General features: G+C 26.3%; 1 protein-coding gene across 6 annotated transcripts in view; it reads right to left on the bottom strand.

Annotated features, from left to right (window-relative positions):
- Positions 1 to 1,554: 1,554 nt before the first annotated feature.
- Positions 1,555 to 19,878, bottom strand: part of LOC107440995 (ubiquitin carboxyl-terminal hydrolase MINDY-1) — a 38,144-nt gene continuing 19,820 nt past the window's right edge. For 2 of the 6 annotated variants that reach the window (XM_043051989.3, XM_043051990.3), the window contains exons 7-10: positions 17,419 to 17,600; positions 11,096 to 11,206; positions 8,426 to 8,549; positions 1,555 to 1,693 (exon numbers count right to left, since the gene is read on the bottom strand). In XM_043051989.3, the coding sequence (XP_042907923.1) occupies positions 1,679 to 1,693; positions 8,426 to 8,549; positions 11,096 to 11,206; positions 17,419 to 17,600 (432 nt within the window). In that variant the 3' untranslated portion in view covers positions 1,555 to 1,678. Of the gene's footprint in view, positions 1,694 to 8,425; positions 8,550 to 11,095; positions 11,207 to 15,521; positions 15,846 to 17,418; positions 17,601 to 19,878 lie in introns of those variants that run through there. The other 4 variants (XM_043051993.2, XM_071182318.1, XM_043051992.3 and 1 more) reach the window with 3 other exon arrangements.

Below are 19,878 nucleotides of genomic sequence, written 5' to 3' on the forward strand. Positions count from 1 at the left end.
TACAAAATGCCAAAGTATTTTCTAAATTTCAAATTTTACCAGCAACAGATACATAATAAGAGAATTAAAAAAATTATGTTCCAAATGCTAAAATTAATGAAAGTACAAAAAATGAAGCCAACTGTTAGAATTAAGAATATTTTAAATGCTAAAACTTAAGATTAATATAGGAAAGTGGGTATAAATATAGGAAAGGAAGTAAGATTATAAAGTCAGTTTCACTTACTGTATAAAACATTATAAAATGTTGTGCCTGGTTTTCAACTGATGAAATTTTAAATAATGAAGTTTTTAAAAAAAACGTAAAAGAGTCTCAAACAAGTAGAGAAGTATATATAAATATGATATAACAATCAGTTTAGAAGGAATTCTAATTTTATGAATCTAAAATTGCAATTATTAAATATATCATTCAAAAATGATACACATGACAATGACTAGTCTAATTACTGTAGTTTTGTATTAGACAAAAATTATAAAAAACAACATCAGCTGTTTGAAAATTATAAAGTGTATGATATAAACCAAACAAGTTAAATTTTACGGATGTACATTTAAATCAGTGTAAAACATAGACATTTTGAATAGTACATGTTAAAATATTTTGCAAAAATTTCATATTTGATAATACAGTTATCGCAACTAATAAAATCCCGAGATTATAAAATAAGTCAATTTTTTAAATCATACCTGCAAAACCAGAACTTTTACAATATCGAAACATGTAAAAAAAATCTTTTGATAAAATCACGTTTTCATAAAATTAAGTTTTTAGTTAGCCAATGTTACTACTACTAATAATAAAAACACGCCTTTTTTTGTATGAATATAGCCTGAAAAATCTCTTTTAGTTGAAACTTCAATGACTCCGAGTTTTTAGTTAGCCAATGTTACTACTACTACTAATAATAAAAACACGCCTTTTTTTGTATGAATATAGCATGAAAAGTCTCTTTTAGTTGAAACTTCAATGACTCCGAGTTTTTTTTCAACTTTTATCACTACTTAAAGTTACCTAAGTTTCTGTATACTTAAATAAACAATTGTAAATTGGTACAATTTTAAGAGAAGATATTCTAACTGATAAAATTTGAGTATTGAAGGGTAAATTTCTCTTTAAAAAAAACGTAAATTTGTGTTAAAATAAATTTGTTTAAAAACACACATTGTAACAGAAAATGGAGTATTTAGCAACAGACGAATCCAGATAATTTGAAAAATAAATATTTAAAACTTTAAATACATTTATACAATACATAAGAATTTATATCAATAAAGTAGATATTTAAGAATTTTTACTTATAGCTCTAATATACATAAAAATAGAGGTAGACTACATATATACATACTTTATGTATATAATAGTAAAATCTGGTAGAAAATATTAAACATTTACAAACAAAAAAGAAATATATTAAAGGCAAAAACACTTTACACAATCCTAACATAATACTGTAAATATAATAAAGTTATTCAATATCTACAGTTTATGGTAATGAAATAGAACACAGTGATAAACTTTAATTATAAAGTTTTTCAATATTAGAGATTTATTTAATAAAATATTCACATTCAAACTTTCTTTATAGTTCTTATTTAGAAGAATTTTCTGACGTAAAGTCTAAATAAGGCCACAATAAGCACATCAATAGTATCCCACTCATCGATATCCAGAGGATCATAATATTATACACTGCAATTAAAAATAAAAAGTTACATTTATAACAAAAATTCTGTCAATTAAAGACAAAAAGAAAATAAGAAAAAAGGGACAAACTCTGAATTTTTAATTAGGTTTAAACTTTTAAAACTTTACATGGTTGTAAACAACAATTCAAATACTACCTGCTATAAAATTTCCTTTGCTTCAAAAATATATAAATAGCAAATAACCATCAACATGTTTCAAGTGCTTCAAAAATAGGCGCCCATTTTCAAGACTTGCCAGACTCTGATTCCCGCCTAGTAAGTCTTGAGAATAGGCATCTCTTTTTGAAGCTCTTTATTTGCTATTTATATAATTTTGAAGCGAAAAAAGTTTTTAATTAGGTAATATTTTACCACTTCAGTTTCTTGGGATTTTTTTTTTTTTTTAACAATTCAATTACTTTATATGGTTGTTCTGGTTATAAAAATTATCAGATATAACTTTCAGAAAAAAGAAATTTTTCTAATTTGTTAAGAAAACAATTTGCGCAGAAAACAAAACAAAAACGAAGGCATTTATTTTATTAAAAGAAGAAATAAGTTAACAAAAGCGAGCAAGAGTTGGCAAAAGTAGAACAAACCGAAAATTATTTTTTAATATTTTGGCACCCCTAATAATCCTTGTCATAACTCCATATGCAACAAGTGCATTGCTATATAACTTTATATCAATGATATACCTAATATACTTGTCATATGTAATATGTCAAAGTAATGTCATATGTAATATGTTAATAGTAATATGTCAAAGAATTATTGCATTGTTTTACGTATAATGAAGTATTACTTTTATTTAAGCTAATTACTACAGTAGAACTCAAATTTAACATCACTCATTAATAAAAATGTTCCGCTTTTAACATCTTTTCAGCTATGCTCTCTTTTATTTCTTCTAACAATAATGTATAAAAAAAAATCCGATATTTAGAACACCGATGTTCCGGAAAAAGTAAATGAAGTTAAAAGTTTTAAAAATGGCAGTTCTAGACCAGTTCTGTCCCAGAAAATACCGACAGCATTTCTGAATAGAATCCTGAACCTGATACCGAATTTATGGAGCATTCGTAATATGATAACAATCTCATGAATTGTGAATTAGAGGCAATTTCAATAGCTGAAATTATGGAATCTAGCAGAGATGAAGGCTGAATCTTCCCCTGAGGAGACTGAAAATTTTCTTCCAAGAACAAGAGTGAGAAATGTATGCCTTGAAGTTGTTATAAAATGCAATGTATACTTTAAGTCAAGAAGAAAGGGAGAAAACAAGCAAAAACGTCAGATTCTTAAGTTTCAGATTGTATTTAAGTATTTAACACAGTGTAACAAAATTTATACAAATTAAAATTTCAGTTTTCGTGGGAATTTCTTCACTCCCAATATAATGATATCTCGTTATTAATGACAACTTTCCAGTCAGACGAGTGTCATTAAATAGAGATTATACTATATTAAAATTATTCAAATTAGTTTTTTCAATCATCAGATTAACAAAATGGATTAATTCTATTGAATTTAAAATAGAATGTATTTAAAATATAATTTAATGAAAATTATGTATTTAAAATAAAATTATTTAATTGAATTAAAATGTCTTTAAAAATAAATTATTTTATTGAAATATGTGATTAAATTAGATTTTGTGTAAAAATAAAGAACTGACTGAATATTCATCGTTAAACAAAAAATTACTATTCACTGCATCCCCACCAAATACATGCAACTCTACAAAAAAAAAATAACCTTATTCAGTTGCAGTTGGAATACAATCTTCATTCATCCATTCATTTTAGTAAAAAAGAAAAAAATTAATTATAGATTCAGATATATAAAATTTATCACAGTATGTATTTTTCTTTTTTAAAATACTTCTTAAATTACCATTAATATAAAGTACTGTTTTTTAAATTATTACAAAAGAAATTTTGCATTGTAAAATTATTATTATTCATTAATTTTAGTTTTATACAATCAAAATGCACATATTCAATGTGATATTCTCTCATGCCCTCTGAAGCTTATTAAGCATTTACAATCTCAAAAAGAGAAAATTATTAATTTATATGCATTCATTATGTTATAAAGCCAAATATTACCGTAAAATTATCCTTCCATTTACATAAACAGTTTTGAACTTTTTTTACCTTATAAAATTATTATGAGTGATATCGATATCTTTTTCTGACCTTAGAAATCTCAATAATAATAATTATAATAAAATTTTTTAAAAAAACCTCCAGATTTAGAGGCCACTTAGAAAAGTTTAATTTTTTTAACCAATAAAATGGATAATAATAAGTTTAACTTATTATAACAGGGTTGCCACTCAAATCTGGAAAAAATTTCTCTGTGTTTTCCCTGTACATATTTATACACAATATATTAAGAGGATACTGTGCTCTTGTGTGAGTTATATTGGGAAAACAGTAAATAAAATAGTTCAGTATTATAGCTGAGATATCATGGTTAAATATCCCATTGATTACGCTTTGAGTTGTCCCCATTTTTTAAAAGACAAAAATAAGAAACAAAATTCCCTGCATTTTTCAAGTTTGTAAAGAAAAAAAATCAAAATTCCCTGCATTCTCCCTGTTATTTTAGGTGATTTTTAAATTCCCTGTATTTTCCAGGTTTTCCCTGTGTAGTGGCAACCCTTAAAACATTAAAATGTCGTAATTACTCAAAGCAAAGAAAATTTCATTGCCACACTTTTCATTTCTATATTTCATATAATAACATTTGTCTCTCAAAGAGTTATTCATAGATTCAAAAGAAAAGTAATAATCTTCTTTTATTAAAACTTTTCTCCTTAGTCATTTAGTTCTTTTGTAAGTCAATATCTAATATAAATTCGCTATATTGATATATAAAAAAAAGCTTTGCAAAAAAAATTGTATGATAATGAAACAATAGTTAATATATTGAAAATAAAATGTCTTTCTATGACAATGCAATAATTTTTTTTTTCTTGAAAATTATGACTTATTAGGGGATTTAGAGAGGAATCAAGAAGAAATATATTCAGATCAATTATTCTTTAAAAATAAAACACAAGATCACAATTATTTTACTTTACAAGTCATTTAAAGAATATACATCAATATATAAGGTCAGAAGAGCTCTACAATGTTTTAACACTTTATGTTAGTGTCCTCATTATAATTTTAGATTGAAAAAGTCATGCTTATTATAGCGCAGGTAAAATGTTTATGTAGGACTGTTTTCATGACATGTTATTTAGTATAAAAGTAACAGAGTTAAAACAGAATAATTAATTCAAGGGGTTTTCAAGAAATTTAATGATGTTTTAATGCAATGATTAGATCAAAAGAAGGAAATTACCCTAGAATAATTAAAACAAACTAATAAAAATAAATAATATGCTAAATTCAAATTTTTATTATAAAAAGTTCATAACTTTTCTTTAATTTCTATTTTCATAAAAAGAAAATTTAGGCCGTTCCTGCAGTGTGAGTTAATCCATTGAAATAACTGAAACTTAGAAAATGTTATTCAGACACGAGAGTATGAAAAGAACAAAAATTCTTAAAAGATCTATTCTAACATGAAAAAATAAATTTAAAAAAAAAGACATTATTTTACACAAAAAGAAAACTTCTAAATTGTTCACACAATTAAAGTTTATTTTAACTATTTGTGTACGTTGACAGTCCAGCAATCTGTAAAGATTTATGATTTAACATGAGGAAGATTGATCATGGCTGTATACCTAGAAAGACTGAAGCCCTTCCCAGATAGTTTGTGATTGTGTGTAGATCAATTAGACACCCAAAATCAAAATATAATCATAATTAATTTAATAAAAATTTATTATAGACTTGATCATTGAAATTCCATGATATTTTATTCAATTTGGTTAACGAAAATACTTCATTAAAAGAAACAATGACTTTACAGGGTATCTGCTATATTTTAGATTTCCAAATTCATGACTTTTCATGATTTTCCATGACTAATTCCAAGAATTTTTCAAGACTTAACGAAGTTACTATTTTCTCCGACACAAACAGAACAATAAATTTAAAAAGGCATTATAATAACATTAATTGAAATGATAGGTATAACCAAAACTGTTATACTCTGCATCTTTTTATTTATAGATTTTAAATTGATAAAAAAAAGAAATAATAATAATAAAAATTCTGAAATCACAGAAGTTTAAAAGATAATTCGCTCTAGAAATGATGTTTTTCTTTCATTTTTTGAAAGAACACCATAATTTTTAAAGAACATGATTCAAACATTTTATATTTTAATAAAATGTGACTGTGAGTGGGGATTTTGTTAGAAATTAAGATATTCGAAACACCACGAAATTTGGGGATTCCATTTTAAAAATAAAATTTTTCGGCAACCTAAATCCATGACTTTCTTTTTAAAAATAGTTAAAATCATGACATTTTATGACAAATTTAATTCAATACCGAAATTCATGACTTTCCATGATTTTTCATGACTTTCCAGGGACGCGGATACTTATACTTATAGATTAGTTTCTCAGACAATTGAGCAGATAATTAGATGACATAAGATATAATTGAATTTCCTTTCTCTTTAAATAATAATTATACATATGGTGGGATACATTTTTTAAAATGAGACTGGGGTACTTTATACTTTTCAAAGAGTATCTGATACTCAAGTTTACCTGGGGGCAGGGTTCATGATTTTTTTGATTTTTTTAAAAAAATCAAAAGAATCAGATTTTTTTGATTTAAATCGGATTTTTTTGATTTAAATCAGATTTTTTTGATTTTTATTCAAATACACTGTAAGAACTTTAATTTATGATTAAAAAAAATTATAAATGTTGAATCAAATTAACTTAATATTAAAACTATATTGTAACAATATTTTAGAAGCTCTAACTAAAATAATTTTTCATTATAATACATGGCTTTGAATGCATAGCAATCATTTTGAAACAAATGCATGATTAAAGACTAGATGAAATAGAGAATTTAAAGAATACTTCAGGGGTCTGTCTGGGTTTTTCTAAGAGTTACCTATTTTGTGAAAATTAAAAATTATATTAAAAAATCAACACAAATATAGTAAAAATATGGATTTATTGTTTCTTACGAGACACAAAAATAAAATTTTAAGAAAAAGTATTTTGTGTGATTATTCCATCATTTTTCCTAAAGTTGAATTTGTAAAGGTACCGTTAAACGTTAGTAAATTTGGCTTGGACAGACCCCTGTATTTTAACTATTAAAACAAAGTTTCAGTTAGCAAACCATAACTTTATTTAAAATTGTGATTTCCTTTTTTTTTTCTCTTGATTTTTAAAATGACAAAATAAATGTAGCAGACTGTGTTTATAAATGTAGTCATTCATCAAAAAATAAATAAATATTTAATCTATATATTTTTATATTAAAATATTCAATTTTAATTCTATATCAAAATAGATAAGTTCAGCTAAAAAAAAAATTTGAAAATCTATGTACTCATAGGAATTTTTTTTCACAAAATTTCTTTATAGAAAATCAGATAATGTCAAAGATATTGTAAACATATTATGAGAAAAAAATACCAATTAATAACCCTACTGCGTCAAGTAGACTTTGAAAAGGAAGAATGACACTATATTAGGAAAAAAACATCTGAATTCATCAGCTCTTTTTTTTTCTTCTTTTTCTGTTTTTGGCATATTAGGGTAATTTCTTTTTCATATAACCTCAAGCTTCAGAAATATACATTTTCCACCAATAAAATATGATGTATATTTTAATTCACGCTTTTTCATTCAAAAGGTAGAATTTTAATTAACATTATTTGTATTATTTTTTGAAAGAAATTCATGTTTATTATTTACTTTCTACAGCTATGCAAGTCTATATTAAGACAGCATTAAATGTTTACTTTAATCTGTACTTTCAATCTCAAGAATCAAAAGATTTTTAAAAATGTAATTTCAAATGGGTTGGAATTTAACACACACCAAGAAAGTAATTTCGTTAACTAAAATTAATTAATGCAGCAATTTATTTAAATTAAATTTTAATACTAAGAAAAGAAAACAATAAAAGTATCAAAAATTTAAAACACTGTTTAACTTTTAAAATCAATATATATAGATAAAAAAAATTAGTTGATTTAAATCAATGATTTTTTTAAAAAAATCATTTGATTTAAATCATGATTTAAATCGTGATTTAAATCAAGCTGATTTAAATCAACGAACCCTGCCTGGGGGTGAAGAGAAATTAACTAAACCTACCAAAATACCTAGAGACCAACCTGACCACTTCTGTAATTCTAGGAACAAGGTTCTATGCATAAGTTTCTATAAGACTAACACATATGATTAAATAAACATTCAAATTGAATCAAATTATGAAATGTCAGAAATACTCAACACTTTCAGCAAGTTATTTTCTGAATTACAGGTCAACAAAAACGAGAGGGGCAAAATTAGTCCCATCCGTCATTCTAGAATTAAGAAAATAAAATATTAAAAATTTAATTTTTTCTGAAATTTAGAAATCGGAAATTCTGGCAACTGGTAATTGGTCTCTCAGTGTAAATGAGTTAAATAATGCATTAAACAAGCAAGTGTAAAAATAATGAAAATAAGAGAGGAAAAGAAAGAGGCAAAAATAGAGAACAGCATACTTTATTCCAAAATAGTTAAATCGAGAAATGTCATTAAACCAACTTGAATAAAAACATGTAAAAACAGCCATTAACTTACATCTCTTGATCTATTGTTACTGTTATTTCTAGACTGGTTGTTTGATTGAGGTGCTGATGCCGTTGGTCTATGATTGTCTTCCTCATTCATTTCTTCTTCCTGCAACCTCAATGCTAATTCTTCACTTTATATGTAAGAGAAAATTATTTTTAATTCTTTATCTTTATGCTGTTTTGTTAGAATTGATATATATAATAGCAAAGTATATAATAGCATGCATATAAGACCAGTCTAGAAATAAGAGTAATAATAGCTATTCTTAATGTTATTTCTAGACTGGTTAGTTGATTGTGGGGTTAATGCTGTTGGTCAATGATTGTTTTACTCGTTCATTTCTCTTCCTGCAACCTCAATGCTAATTTAACCCTTTATATTAGGAGTGCACAACCAACGACGCAAGACATATGCGGCCCACCGACCATTGATGTACCTTAGTGATTCATGACTGTTCTGGTGACCCACATGAAAATACGTAATTAGTGAATGGTACTCAAGTCAAATTCAAAGATTATGGCACTGATCTATAACTAGAATAGCGTGCGAAGGTCAATAACTGGTGATGAACTTGTGACCAAGACTGTATATTATATATTGAGAAGAAAATTAAAATAATTTTTTCAAATACTTTGTGGGTACTTGGGGGATGTTAGAAAAATCTTTCCTTGAACAGAATATTTATGGATCAAATTTCTCCTGAACACTTTTTTTTCGGATTAACAGATTACCAATCTTATTTTTAAAAAAAATTAAATAAATAAAAAAATTTATATTATGGTAAATACTGAAGATTTACTATGTTTAGAAATTATAGTTTTTAATTAATTTCTCATTTCTGTTCTTTAAAATTTAATTTTCTGTTATTCAATAAAACTTGGGACAAGAAAAAGTGATTACTTTAAAAAAATTAATAATTTGATCTATAAAATTTATTATTTGATATTTTAAAATAATAAAAATTGGCAGTCACTTCTATTTTCAGAATTTCTCGAACTTTATTATTTATTCATTTTTCTTTTATACTTATAAGCGTTTAGAATAAAAATTTAAAAAATAAAAGTAATCAAGAATAAAATATTTGATTATTGAAAATCAGACTCCACTGAGTCAGCCCATCTCAACAGCGGCCTTCCCCGCTTTCTTGTTCCAGTGGGTCTAAAAAGCAGTATCTTTTTTATCGTATTGTCATTACTTATTGGAATCACGTGGGCCATCTAATTCGTTTGAATTATTTTTATGTATTTTATAATATCAGGTTGGTTATAAATCTTGTACAGATCAAAGTTAAATCTCCTTCTCAGTTATTGTTTTCAGTTACACCACCAAGTATACTCCACAAAAACTTTCTCTCAAATATTGCGATGCAATTTTCCTCCACTTTTGTAATTGTCCAAGCTTCAGAAGCGTATGTCAAGACTGGCCGGACAAGATTTTTGTAGATTAAGAAATTTGTTTTTTTCTAGGGAGAAACCTAGATTTAATAAATCTCCTCAACCCATATTTGCCAGATAGAGCCGGTTTTTAATTTCAGGAGTCATTCTGTTAACTTAATCAACTAAGCAGCTATTTAATTTACTGATTAGTTTTTTAGACTCAATCAAGATTCAAAGAGTTATTAAATTGTGTATAACTTTCAAGTCCTATCAACTAATATTGTATTGACTTATCAGACATTATATTGGAACTAATTAACAGATCAATTTTTAGTTTTATTTACATCAATCATCTATCTTCAAATATATCTGTCAACTATATTTTTAATAAATTTATGGAATGCAATATCATTGTTATTTAATTTAAAAATATTCACAATGTATTCAAGAATTCACAATGTATTCATATTTTTGCAAGCTAATCATAAGTGTATGACATTTTTCTCTCTTGTCCCTTAATATTTTTTTAAAATTTTGAATTTCTGTGATACCTTTACTACTTCATAAAATGAATATGGCTCATTTTTTTGGTGCTTCTCACACTATTCTATTGATAAATGTTGCTTTGGTTACATTAGGGTTCCCACTCAATTTTTAAAAAATAAATAAAATTCAAGAATCTTTTAATGATTTTCAGAACTAAAATCAAATTTTTCAAGGACCTACTCAGTAACAGTTAGTATGCTAAAAATATATGGCAAACAGATTTTATTACATTGAAGCATATATTAAGTTGATCAATTTAATATTGTTTAACAATTGTAGTGATTTTTTAATATGTGAAACTTAGAGCTACCAATGCAAATGATTTGATAGTTGCCCTGTGATTTAAATCAGTATGAAGATTAACAAAAAATTCAGTATTTATAAATTTAAAGATAGATTCAACTAGTTCTTATGCAATTTATTTCAGAAATATTAAAAAGCACTCTGGCAACAGCAGATTGTCGGCAGAGGGTACCATGATAATAGGTATTAATAAAATACTTATGAAAAAAAATCAGAAATTTTGCAGGTTAATTTAAATTGAATATTCAAAGAAGAATATTTCAATATATTTTAAATAAATTACTTTTCTAAACGTAAAAATCCTAACTAAACAAAAAAAAATGTCTCAGAACAAAAAAAATGACCATCAAGCAGTAACACCAGCACACACATTTAACGACGATCATGCAGACATGAACAAGAGCCTATAGTTCCACGCGAACAAACATAACAGATTATAATAAGAACATACTCGGAAAGGCCATTTGATATTCCCAGTTTTTTCTTTTTAAATTCTTCCCATTCAAACTCATTGCTCTGTTGTTTTTGTTGCTCTTCTTGCAAACTTAAAGCTACCAAATAGCTGTAATGAAATTAGTTCATTGTAATTGTAAGTTAATGCAAACATTTCAAGACATGCATATTTTTTATCAAAGTTAGTAAAATTATAGATGAACTACAAAAATTCTAGTTAAATATTTCTCAGGAGCTGAAGAAGACATTATAGCAAGGATGGAAAAAGCATAAATTATGAAGAAAAAAATATCAACTATATTACTATTGAAAACCCCACAGATTTTTTTATTTATTATTTTTTTAGAACAGAACAAGAATAGTTTTTGAAAAGGACAAAATTTGTTTTGGATGTATTTTAAATGCAACTTAATAAATGAAATTTTTTTTTTAAATAGGCACATGCCGTTTTCATTATTAACGCTGCATATAATCTAGTTTCTATCATAAATATTTAAAGATAGATTCAACTAGGCTTTTGAGGCTTTTTCCAGCCTTGTTACAGTATTTTTTAAATTCTGACAATATTATTGGGAATTTTAATTTTCAGAACTATAAGAGCTTATACCTTTATTAATTAATTAACTAAATTTCAAAAGAAATATTTTTAGTTTAAAACATTTCCTTAACCAAGCTAAATGCTCTGTTTTTGTTGGTTCTTCTTATAAACTTGAAGGTACCAAACAACTGCAATGAAATTAGTCATTGTAATTTTAAGTTAAGGCAAATATTTGAATGCATGGATATTTTCCAATGAAAGTTAATATTATAGATGAACAAAAAAATTTATAGTTTTATATTATTGAGAATATTAATTCTCAGAACTATAAGAGCTAATGTCTCAGAGTAATTAAATAAATTTCAAAAGAAATATTTTAATTTAGAATATTTCATTTACCACATAGATTTCATAAACTATTCAGAAAGTAGGGATTTTTAAGGTATTGAATGTTACATTAATTAATTAATGCTATGCTATATTAGTAATTAAATGCCATATTAATATTATTGATATAATTTCAATTCTCAAAATTATAAGAGGTAATATCACTAATGACTAATTATATAATTTTCAAAACAAGTATTTTAGATTTAGAACATTCATTTACCAGATAAATTTCATAAACTATTCAGGGAAGTTGAGATTATTAAAGTTATAAAATGTTATATTTAATAAGTAATTTTTAATCACAGTTAAAACACTTTAAATGTAAAAGTGTTTGGGAATGTCTTATCCTAAAAACTGGTTTAAAAGTCTCCGTTAATAAAAGTTACTTGATTAACGACTACCTTTCGGTTATAAATCATGATAATTTTTTCAGTTATCATATCTTATCAAAACTTCTAAGAATGGTAAAAAATAAATAGTATGAGAAAATGATTTAGTTGGTAACTAAAAATTTAAGAATAATAAGATTGAGTATTGCTTCATTTTGCAGCAATTCTAATAATTGTAACAACTTTGAGGAGTAGGAAAGCTTTCCATAAATATATATATCTACATACATAGCTAGCTCTAGCTAAATTAAAGTTTAAATTCCTAGCTAATAAACTAAGTGCTTTTTTTATTATGATTTTACAAATTGTTGAACCTTAATTCAGTTTGGTTTATGAACTGTAAACTTATTTCAACATCACTGAAACTGGATAATGTTATGAAATAGAGAAAAGGGTGATTTTTTATTAATTTATATTTATTCATTTATATTTATTTTTTTTAAAAAAAATGTGCCATGTTAGGTAAAAAGAAATAAATTGTTAATGTAATATTTTCTCAACAAATATTAAGAATATTGAGAGATCACCAATCCTAGTAAGTTATAGCTCGAAGAAACTCTACGCCTTCAGCGTTTGATTGGCTAAAGCAGGGTCTAACCAATCCAAGTTGGTTAAAGCTAGAGTTTGATATCTACAATACATTTGATTATGTGGACAATGGCTTTTAAACATACAGAAAACATCGGTGTAGAAAATACTGTGCTAATTGCCCTTAATACTGATAGGGAGTTGGAATTACTAGCATGATAGTTGATGACTCTTAACCTTAAAAAAAACGTCTGTGCTGTAAATCATAGTTTGTAAGAAACACATAGGCTATTTATGTATTACCTGGGGTACAAGCTAAGAAAATTTAGTCACTGGTCTTAGCAAGAGATTAAAGATATTACAAGGCCATACATATTCTTACCGGTCCATTTACAGGTTTCCATCAGATTGATGGAAACCTGCTCCATGATCTTTTTTTTAAAGTTGAGTAAGTGAATTTATGAAGAAAAAAATTACAATACTGCGAAATTGTAATGTCACAGTTATTTATAATAAAATATGGTAATTTTTTGACAAAAACTCAGATGAAACAAAACACCATATCACCCCTTTACAGCATATCACCCCTTTACATTTACATAGCTGCCAACCTTTAGTTATAAAAATGCAGAAGATAAGACAAAAAAATGCAGAAGAAATGCCTAAAAATGTAGAGATTAGCAACTGCATACTAATTACTAATAAATTTATAAAAGAAGCGGATTTTAATTAATTATTTATTTATAAATTCACTTATTGAGCATAGAAAAGCAATACTCAACTTTTTTTAAAACAAGAAAAAGAAAATAATTTTTTAAAAAAAACTTACTACTAGCTACTTGATGGTACAATATTCTTGATTAAAGGGAAATATGTCATATTTCAGGACTTATATTAACATTAGTTTAATTACAATATACAGTAGAACCTCGATTAACCGAGGTTTCTGTTAACCGAGGCAATAACGAAGTCTAAATTTTTTTCTTCTCCTCTCCAAAATGAGCTTGGAAGAAATTATACACATATTAGTTCGTTGTCCGTGTTACAGGCACTTATTCCCCACAAAAGCACTCAACTTCCATGAAATATTACACCCTGAGAAGAAAACATCCATGAATGCTTTGTTAACAGTGGTCATGTGACTTGTAAGTTTCATGTAAATTTTAAAAATACAATATTTTCTTGAGATTTGTGTTATTTTTGAAAATGCGTCTTTCGATATTTAACTAAGTATAGTTAAAAAAAATTCCATTTTACTTTTCAAAATTTACTATTAGAGTTGATTTCCTTTTTAAGTCTTTTTAACTGTGAAACATAAGTTCATATATGTTTATTTTTATCATTTAAAAAACGTTCTATTGTTTTTTACTTTAAAAGTAGTTAAATTCGCTAGCGCGGAAGGTTTTTATACATGGTTCCTATTAACCGAGATTTCCGATATCCGAGGTACTAGCGGTCCCAATTAGCTCGGATAATCGAGGTCTTACTGTAATAGCATGCACTATATATAAACTTAAAAGAAATTATGAAAAAAGAATTAGATAAAAAAAAATTTGTTCCTCTGGTGTTTTGTCGATTTTACATGTCTGACTATATCAGTTTTACCACCATGCGCTATGCTAGTCATTTTTACATAAGTTGCACCGTACATCATGTACTCCAAGATTCTATCTAGAAATAAATGGAAATTCAAGAGAATAGGACTCCTTAAAGGCTTGCTTGCATTGTTTTCGTTCAGCCATAATAAATCAACAAGATTAATCTAATGAGCAAAAAAATATTGCCATAAACCAATTGCTGTTTTGCTTTTACACAAGCCATTTTCTTTTCACGTTTGCTCTCACGCTGGCAAACAGGAAGCCACGTGATAACGGGAAGCGCTCTCGCAACATAAGCTGAATTCTTTCTCTCATAGGTAGAAGAAAGGAGAAATCCATTACATCACACTGAACGATGTGACGTAAATGGAAGGAAAGGGAGGATCACAGCAAGCGGGCTTTATAAGGCCCTTACTAGAGGAGCATCGACGTCTGATTTAAAGAAAATACTAGCTATCGGCGGGCGGGTAAAATGTGGAAGATCTTACCTTCTGCACGTAAAAAATAGCTAAAATAAGTAAAAAGGCAGAAAGCTTCTGGAAAATGCGGAAGGGTTAGCAGCTATGCATTTATTAGTGGATTGGGGGACCTTTGATAATTATTTCATATTCGTTCCATCAAAATTTAGTAGTTTTGGACGAATCTACCACTGTTAACTTAAAGCCTTGTTAATACCTGATAAGATACTCTTTTATTTAATGCAAATTCTATCTTTAAATGACTAGGAGTGGTTAGACCCAGGTTTAGCAAATTAAAGATAAGTGCAGATTGTTCCTATTTTAGCCATCGAGAATTGATTAACCTCACTTAACTCATTTAAGCCTAGATCAATTTTTTTATTCTTGCTTTATCCCTAAAATGCATATGTGCTTAAAAGAGAAAAGGGCAGAACTTTTCTTCAAAGAAGAATACATGGATCTGAGAGATACATCCAATACTTGGTGATAAAAAAGGTGATACAACTTAAGGAACACTTCAAAATTATATAATGAATAATTTATTCATGTTTACTACAAAAAATATTAAGTAAAGTATACAAAATTTTGTAACAAAATAATACAAACATTAATAAGGAAGTACTTAAATCCAACATTAACATTATCGTTTAATTTGGATTTGTTAAACAAATTTTATGTTCGTTACAGGTTTAATATTTCAAAACTTTAATATTTTTTTTAAAATTTATTTTCATTGCATAGCAAGCAGAACTTTTTTCTTCTTTGAGTGTTGAAGAAGCTGTATCAATGTCATCAAAAGTTGAGAATATTATTACTTGTCGCATGCACAAGGTCAACTACTCAGGACCTGCAAGGACAGAAACAATATTCAACAGAGTAATTTGCATCTCTCAGATAAGCCACTACTATTTCTTTAAGATAATTGTATCCTTTCAACAATACTTTAAAATTTAAAATATTATTCATATTTATTTAGTCTGTTACCGACAATGTTGGCTTTTCTTCATCATCATAATTGTATCCTTTCAACAATCGACATTACAATTCAAAGTTTCAACTTTCTTAAAATTTTGTGTGTTAAAAACGATTATGCAATTTTTTTTCCATAAAAAGATTCAAATTTTGACATCAGACGCAGTTTGATTAAACTAATTTTCTAAACAATCTAATAATTATTAATTTAATGCAACAAAAAGGTTAACTTAAAAAGACAATATAAAACTTAATATTTAAAAGTATTTTCACTCTAAAACTTAACGAATAAAATAGAATAAAAAGTCAATTACGGTCAATTCAGAAAAATTGTATTTAAATATGAAATTTATCTATTTAAAAATTTCCAAATAAATAAACATTTTATTTTAAAAAATATCCTTTAGAAATAATTCATAATGCTTAAAAATAATTACATGAGGAGGCTTTAATCATCTATGCTTAAGATTAATTTAACAAAAGATTTAGGAAATCTCTAAACAACCCACTTGTTAGATAATAGTTTTACGATTTTACATGTTAGTATTTGTTAAAAATTTAGTAAATATTATAGTAGAATAATTTCATTAGTTACTATGACTAATAAGATAATCTTCTTCATGAATTTTGAATGACTAGTATTTCTTGTTCTAATTTCAAAGCAAATAAAAATTTATAACCTATCATAAAAAATTAGTAGCATACCACTAATCCACTACATTAGTTAAATAAATCTGGTCCACTTCAATTAGAAAAATAAATCTGGCCTACTTCCACATTAAATGTATGCTTGCTTACACTACTATTAAAAAAATGTTAATAATTTTGTAAATTTTTTTTCTTCCAGTTAGCCATTTTATTTTATGACCGTCGTTAATCAGCCGACCCAACTTCAAGTTTACGACTACCAATGTTCAATGCCGTACTTTTGTAATTTTGAACCCAATTCAGAAGACAAGGGAACTCCAGGATTAAGAAAAAAAATTGCTTTGTGGAGGACTTTTTGATAGAACTAATCCTCATTTGCGTTGCATGGAGAGGTAAAGCCTTCCACGTTTAATCTGACGACTCGGGGACTCTAACCCATGATCCGTCTACCACTGAGGATATTTTACATCAGCAACTGTAATTGGGGCGAGCCGGGTGCGTGATTCAAATCGATTTCCCTCATTGGGAGGCAAACGCTCTATCCCCAGAGAAACCATGGCTCTAAGTTATTCCATTTGTATTTAACTGGGTAAAAAGTTTAAAAAATAATTATATGCGGCATTTAAAAAAAAGAAGCCTTTTTTATAATTGGATCATAAAACACTAGTTTAGACAATAAAAGAAAATATAAATAAATCAGATAGTACAACTAAGAGAACAAAATTTAATTCTATATATATTGACATAAGCCACAAATCTTTACAAAAACATTTACTGAATGAACCTAAGAGGATACTTACTCTTGGTCGATTTGTTTCTCTTCTGGAATATTAAGTGGCAACGGTACATCAGCACATTTTGGAGGAACCAGAACAAAACTTGAATCAACAAACTGACCATCTCCTTCAATGTTATCTAAAGTCTCCCAAACAACATTTTCATTCAAAAACCCTTGATCAGTAACCAACTGATAAAGGCAGTTCTAAAGGATAAGAAAAGATAATACAGGTTTAACAAAACAAAAAAAAAAACAAAAAAAAAAACTGGACAATGATAAATCTCTAATTGTAAGCAACTAAGCAGCAATTTAGACTTGACAATTAATTCTATCTCATTTCATAATAATGAAAAACGTTTACATGATTAGCAGGGTTCGTTGATTTAAATCAGCTTGATTTAAATCATGATTTAAATCAAATGATTTTTTTAAAAAAATCATTGATTTAAATCAACTAATTTTTTTTATCTATATATATTGATTTCAAAAGTTAAAAAACAGTGTTTTAAATTTTTGATACTTTTATTATTTTCTTTTCTTAGTATTAAAATTTAATTTAAATGAATTGCTGCATTAATTAATTTTAGTTAACAAAATTACTTTCTTGGTGTGCGTTAAATTCCAACACATTTGAAATTACAATTTTAAAAATCGTTTGATTCTTGAGATTGAAAGTATAGATTAAAGTAAACATTTAATGCTGTCTTAATATAGATTTGCATAGCTGTAGAAAGTAATTAATAAACATGAATTTTTTTCAAAAAATAATACAAATAATGTTAATTAAAATTCTACCTTTTGAATGAAAAAGCGTGAATTAAAATCTACATCATATTTTATTGGTGGAAAATGTATATTTCTGAAGCTTGAGGTTATATTAAAAAGAAATTACCCTTATATGCCAAAAACAGAGGGAAAAAAAAAGGGCTGATGAATTCAGATGTTTTTTTTTCCTAATATAGTGTCATTCTTCTCTTTCAAACTCTTTCGATGTCTGTTTGATGCAGTAGGGTTATTAACTGGTATTTTTTTATCATAATATGTTTACAGTATGTTTGACATTATCTGATTTTCTATAAAGAAATTTTGTGAAAAAAAATTCCAATCAGTACATTAGATTTTCTAATTTTTTTTTTAGCTTAACTTATCTATTTTCATATAGAATTAAAAATGAATATTTTAATATAAAAATATATAGATTAAATGCTTATTTATTTTTTGATGAATGGCTACATTTATAAACACAGTCTGCTACATTTATTTTGTAATTTTAAAAATCAAGAGAGAAAAAAAAGAAATCACAATTTTAAATTAAAGTTATGGTTTGCTAACTGAAACTTTGCTTTAATAGTTAAAGCACAGGGGTCTGTCCAAGCCGGTACCTTTACAAATTCAACTTTAGGAAAAATGATAGAATAGTCACACAAAATACTTTTTCTTAAAATTTAATTTTTGTGTCTCGTAAGAAACAATAAATCCATATTTTTCCTATATTTGTGTTGATCTTTTAATTTATATTTTAATTTTCACAAAATAGGTACCTCTCAGAAAAACCAAAACAGACCCCTGAAATATTCTTTAAATTCTCTATTTCATCTAGTCTTTTAAATTTTAATCATGCATTTTTTTCAAAATGGCTGCTATGCATTCAAAGCCATGTATTATAATGCAAAATTATTTTAGTTAGAGCTTCTAAAGTATTGTTACAATATAGTTTTAATATTAAATTAATTTGATTAAACATTTTTAATTTTTTTTAATCATAAATTAAAGTTCATACAGTGTATTTGAATGAAAATCAAAAAATTCTGATTTAAATCAAAAAAATCCGATTTAAATCAAAAAAATCTGATTCTTTTGATTTTTTTTAAAAAAATCAAAAAAATCACGAACCTGATGATTAGTAAGATTTCTATATTTCTAGAATATCTTCTATTTGTTCAAATGAGATAAAATTAGAACTACAGACAGAAATGATGTGCTTGACATTTATTAAATGAAAAATTTTAGAACGAAAATACTATAACTATAATAATTGAAAACACATTTAATATGTTTTATAAATGACTGCTATGAAATTTAATCTTACAAATACTCTTCGGCAGGATGCATTGTCTACAATTTTTAATATTCCTAACTACCATTTGAAATGGTATAAATGATTTATGAATTATTGAATATCCCTAGTAAGGCAGACATTCTCTTAATCACACACAACCAGTAATTTTCACCCAAAAAAGGTCTTAAAAGGAAACAAATTGGTCAAATTCTAAGCCAATTTCTCTGTCAAGATTTTCTTGTAAATCCAGGTTGTTTTTCACTCAATCATTCTCCAGTTATAAATCGTTTTCTGTGATTTTCACAGTTTTTCAAATTCTGATATTTTTAATACTCTGTCATTACAGCACACTAATTTTAAATTTTAGTTTTCACTTTTTATGGATTCGATTTGCCGCACTTCCATCCTAAATCCACATACAGG

Source organism: Parasteatoda tepidariorum, chromosome 4 (assembly GCF_982258835.1).
Source record: "Parasteatoda tepidariorum strain Cologne lab strain chromosome 4, Ptep-v5.0, whole genome shotgun sequence".
In the NCBI taxonomy this organism is placed as follows: Eukaryota; Metazoa; Arthropoda; class Arachnida; order Araneae; family Theridiidae; genus Parasteatoda; species Parasteatoda tepidariorum.